This window comes from Oncorhynchus masou, chromosome 3, assembly GCF_036934945.1.
Source record: "Oncorhynchus masou masou isolate Uvic2021 chromosome 3, UVic_Omas_1.1, whole genome shotgun sequence".
NCBI lineage: Eukaryota > Metazoa > Chordata > Actinopteri > Salmoniformes > Salmonidae > Oncorhynchus > Oncorhynchus masou.
The window spans coordinates 45,614,313-45,619,175 of NC_088214.1; the positions used below are offsets into that span (position 1 = coordinate 45,614,313).

General features: G+C 42.2%; 1 protein-coding gene across 1 annotated transcript; it reads right to left on the reverse strand.

The window, feature by feature from the left end:
• Positions 1-902: 902 nt before the first annotated feature.
• mycb (MYC proto-oncogene, bHLH transcription factor b) lies at positions 903-3,485 on the reverse strand. The gene is made up of 3 exons (XM_064942574.1): positions 3,328-3,485; positions 2,213-2,870; positions 903-1,749 (listed from the first exon to the last, which is right to left on the reverse strand). The coding sequence occupies exons 2-3, from the start codon at positions 2,859-2,861 to the stop codon at positions 1,202-1,204; spliced, it is 1,197 nt and encodes a 398-aa protein (XP_064798646.1). The 5' UTR covers positions 2,862-2,870; positions 3,328-3,485; the 3' UTR covers positions 903-1,201.
• Between the last annotated feature and the right edge of the window lie 1,378 nt (positions 3,486-4,863).

The window sequence follows — 4,863 nt, forward strand, 5'->3', positions numbered from 1 at the left end:
ATTTATGGAGCAAGCCTTAGCTGTCATTCTGATCGGTGCTTTAGTTGTTTCGATTCAGCAGATGTGAATTTGCTATGCACCCAACTCTACACGTTTTTCTGTGCAATACCCTTGAGTTAAACAGTTGATGTGTACTAGGCAGTACTAGAAACCAAAGTACACAGCACTTTGGTTTCTCTAAATATGTTGAATTCAATTAATGTATTCTGTCCTTTTAAAATAGGATAGATGGGTTATATGCACTACAGTATAGGTGGAATGTGATACTGAGTAGGCCTATAACTGCGTATCTATTGAGTTTAAATTAATCAAATTAGAAATTAGCTATTGTCAGGCTGGTAAATGTGATGCAGGGCTGTTGAATTTGGCACACTTAACCAAATGGTACATGCTAAAAAGTATGCGACAATGAGTACATAGTATGCAGTACGCTAATTCAGACACAGCAAGGGTCTTGGTTTGTTGATTAATTATCACTACGTGTGGTCATAGGCGCCGACAATGTTCTGACAAATGTTGAGCCTTCACTGTAGTGGCTGGTGTTACAAGATGATCCCTGTGACTGACCAATAGGAACACAACCAGAAATGACACCATGCAGGTTTCTCAAACCAACAGACACTCGTAAACCGATGTTCGATCAGAAAACCGGGTGTGTCAGTGTGATATGTAATGAACATTAGACACTGACATACAGTGTGGGACGGCCTTAAGCACATGGCTGTGTGCAGTAAACATGTACAGTGAAATTGAGCTTTGACATTAAATTTAAAGAATTGGTGAAAGGCCAGCTAGCATGAGGCTGCTAGGACTGTGTGGTCAGAGTAAAACAGGCTAGCCATGCTCATGACTAATGCAAATTAAGTTCTAATTTCAAGGTAGGACACGTGACTCCAATCATACATGATTTATAAAAATGTATTTGTGAGATCAATACATTTGAGAACTATGTACAAAACATACAAAAGCATTAAGTTAAGGTAGACAACTGTGCAGAACCTTTCATCAATAAAAATAAAATACTTAAATAAGAAATTGATAACCCCTATAAAAGTTCAAGTGAGGCAGTGAAAGAAAACCATTCTGATTCCAGCCCAGGTGTCTGGCCGATACCGGTGATAAGTCATTTTTGCATTTGCATGCACCACCACTCTACACAAGAAGTTACTTTAGGCATGAAAACATGGCATCCTTTCATAAATTAAACTTGCTGAGAGTTCCTCAGCAGCTCTAGTCTGCTTTTCAACTGTTCACTCTTTTTCCTCAACTGCTCTTTCAACAATAACAGTTTCTGCTCGTCCGTTTGCATACTGAAAATGCACTCTGTCGCCTTTTTGAGTATGACCACTTTGGCTGCCTTCTCATTGTTCGCTACGTCCGGTATCTCGTCCCGTAATGCGAAAAAGCTCAACTTGAGCTCGTTTCGCCTTTGCCTCTCCAGCACATTGTGAGTCCTGCGTTTGTCATTATCCTCAGAGTCTGACGTTCTGGGACTCGAGCACTTGCGGTTGTTGCTGATTTGCTTGAGTACTCTCCCACTGCTCTCAAACTTAATCCTCTTGATGGGCTGCTCGCTCCTTGTCGACGGGTGAGCGGCGTAGTTGTGTTGGTGGATGTTGACGTGACACCGTTTCAGGACAAGGGGGCAGAGGTGTGTGCTACTAGACATGTGCAAGTCTGACCTCCTTACAGACTTTCTCTTTTCCACTGTCACCACGTCAATCTCTTCTTCCTCCTCCTCTTCCTCTTCTGTGGAAAAAAGCAAGCATTTATTATCACCACATCCATTTGATGACTTTGGCTCCCTGCCCCTCAATGGTAGAGTTCGTTTTCATGGCCCAGTTTCCCGGGTGGGCGGAGTTTGCTAATTATAGACCATCCCATTGGTCTTTAACTGAAATCTCCACCCACCATGTAACACAAAACGAACTCCACCATTCTGCTGAGCATTGCTGCACAAGGTGGGTGCAACGGCCAACTCCCCACCCTTGGAAATTGAGGGAGACAGCTCCTTAAGCAAAAACCAGCGACATGGCAAACCCCATGCCCCACTTAAAAGCAGTACTCGCATAGTAGTGTATTAATACAAATCACAAAACGCAATTCTGATGTATGCATGCTATCATAACATGAGTAAATATATTTCTGCAAAAGATGCAGTCCAGCTATGAATAATTTAATTACAGCATTAACATGTGGCGATAATACACACCTGAATCGCTATCGCTGCTGCTACCACTGTTCGGTGGGGTATCCAAAGGCAATTCCATGGCACACGCTGTAGTCGTTTTTGTGTGTTTAGGGTTCTCCGCAACCGGATAAGGGAACAACACCACAGAAGGGTCAATGCATTCCGATGCGGAGTTCAGGTCTTGCAGGTAATTCGAGTTTGGATTCGTGCTGGTTACTGTGCTAGCTTCCCCGGCCACGCTAGAGTCCCTCCTCGCTTGCAGCGTTGCTAGTCTCTCGGACACTACTTTCTCCAGTTTAGCAGCAGCCGAAAAACTGCTCCACATACAGTCCCGTATAATGATAGATTTGAGAAAAGACTGGGAATAGTCCGCGTCACAAATGAAACTATGGTTCACCACGTCATCCCCGAGAAATTCCGTGACCATCTCCAGCTGGTCTGCAGTCGAAGGGAAGAGGCTTGATAGAGAGGGTCGCCGGCTTGGAGAAAGCGGTGGTGTCGGCAGCAGCTCGAATTTCTTCCATATATCCTCGCTTGGAGCTGGGGGTTGGAGTTGGCTGTGTTGTCGGTGATAGAAATTATCCTCCTCAATGTCGAAGTAGAAGTAGGGCTGGACCGAGTCATAGTCGTAGTCATAGTTTTTACTGGCCATGTTTGAATTAAGCGGCATTGTGACTGCCTGTAATAAAGTGGGAGAAAAGAAAGGAGTCGTGTTAGATCTGCGTCAGAACCTTAGCTAATCACTTCATTTAAATGCCCGTCTCCAGCCTCGGATGTTGGGAAATCATTCAACAATTATTGTATTGCAAAATCCATATATTTGAATGTAAACTTGGATTAACCCATTTCAAGAGTTCAGCAAGAACTAACGTTGTTTAACTAAGAAACTAATCCAATGCATCCCAAAGGAGCAGCTGTCAATATTTTTTTTTTAAACGGCCTTTCATGAGTCTATTTCGCAGTTTTACAATCCAGCTCGACACATTACAATTTACAGTGAAAGCCATATTAGCCGAGAGATAGTTCGCTAGAAAAGTCTAGCATTTGACTAAAACGTCGTCAAATTTCCAATTTATTTACCAGTTTGTACAAGCTGTCAAAAACAAAACATTAAAAGGAATAAGGCCTATTTTTACCGTAGCAGTGACAGCACAAACAAAATACTTGTCCGTTGAGAAAGCAGGCGAAATAAAAGAGCCGAAGTCAACACCGTTGTCGTAAAGTCCTTTGAGCCCAGTGCTGCGTGTGTCTATCACCACCCTGCTGACTGCAAGATTAACAACAGCTGCTCCCGCGGCTTTTAATACTACGGATTTGGTTTCTCACTCCGCCAAACCACACTGCTCTTTCCCGCCAAATGCACATTGCGTAGTAACATAAACACTAAATATGGGGATTATTTTGCACAATAGAAATTATCCCTCAACTTGATACAATTGAGGTATGTGTTTGATTTAATATAAGGGTGGAGACTTTTAGCCCAATGGTGCTGCTATTTGGGGAACTATTTTCCAGGGCGGAATCATACATAGTGTGAGTTTGTGGAGGGGCGTGTCCGTAGTAAAGCGTAGCTGCACAGACCAGACAGAAGAATGGTAGTAAATGATGCAGGGGCTGTTCCGGGAAAATTTGCTCACAGTTTTACGCAGACATCTTTCAGCCAAGTGTGGACCTCCAAATTCCATTTAAGTTGAATGGGGTCGGTGTTTATTTTGATATTCATGTTGAGTCTAAGCCTTTTTGTACACGCCATGCATTTGAAAGGGAGTTTTAACAAAATGGGCTACACCATAGTATTTTGTTTGAATGAATGAACTGAATAAATAACCTTGTGTAGATACAAGAAACCACGTTAATATGTGTCAGCGGGCTCAAATAAGGGCATCATGGTGCACTGTTTATTTGTCACAAAACTTCACTCATGGCATCCTTCACCCTAGCTAGTAGCCTACATGTAGAGAACCAATGATGAAATGTCAATGATGAACGATTGCGTTGAATGTCAAAACGTTATGCCTTTGCTATGGGTGCAAGCCACTGTGAAATTTGAAGACTGCAATATGCATTCTTGAAACATGATCTTTTATCTGCATATACTATAGCCTGTATTCATAGAATAAATGGGATGGTTCACATTCATAGACGAGAATGAATCAAACTTAATGTAATATAATGTTTGTAGGGCTAATTCAGTTGCTGTATATTTTAAAAACTTGTTGTAATTGTACTACATTGTCGTTTTTTTAAGTAAAAGACAACATAATGCACATTCCTGTCAGCATCAGTGGCTTACGAGGAATTTTGCTGAATAATATGATAACCTTGACAATTATGCGGTGTGCCCACGCCTAGTAACAGTGCACTGAGAGAAATTAACTATTGTGCAATTGCTCCCTCAGCTGGTGAAAAGTGATATCCCCAATTTCCCAAGTTGTAAGGAGATTGGTTTAGTGCAGTAAATCAGGGACAAATTACACAAGCAGACATACGCTACATAAATACAGACATTGGCTAAGTGCAGCACTACAGCCTTCCTTCCGAAGCACTGCCTCCAGATCTAGATTTCCTACTGCCAGGGGTGCAACTTTGGTTTTAGAAGTGGGCCTCTACAACTAATTTCCTGCATTTCTATTAGGGCTGTCCCCGACCAAATACAAAAAATCTTGCTTCAC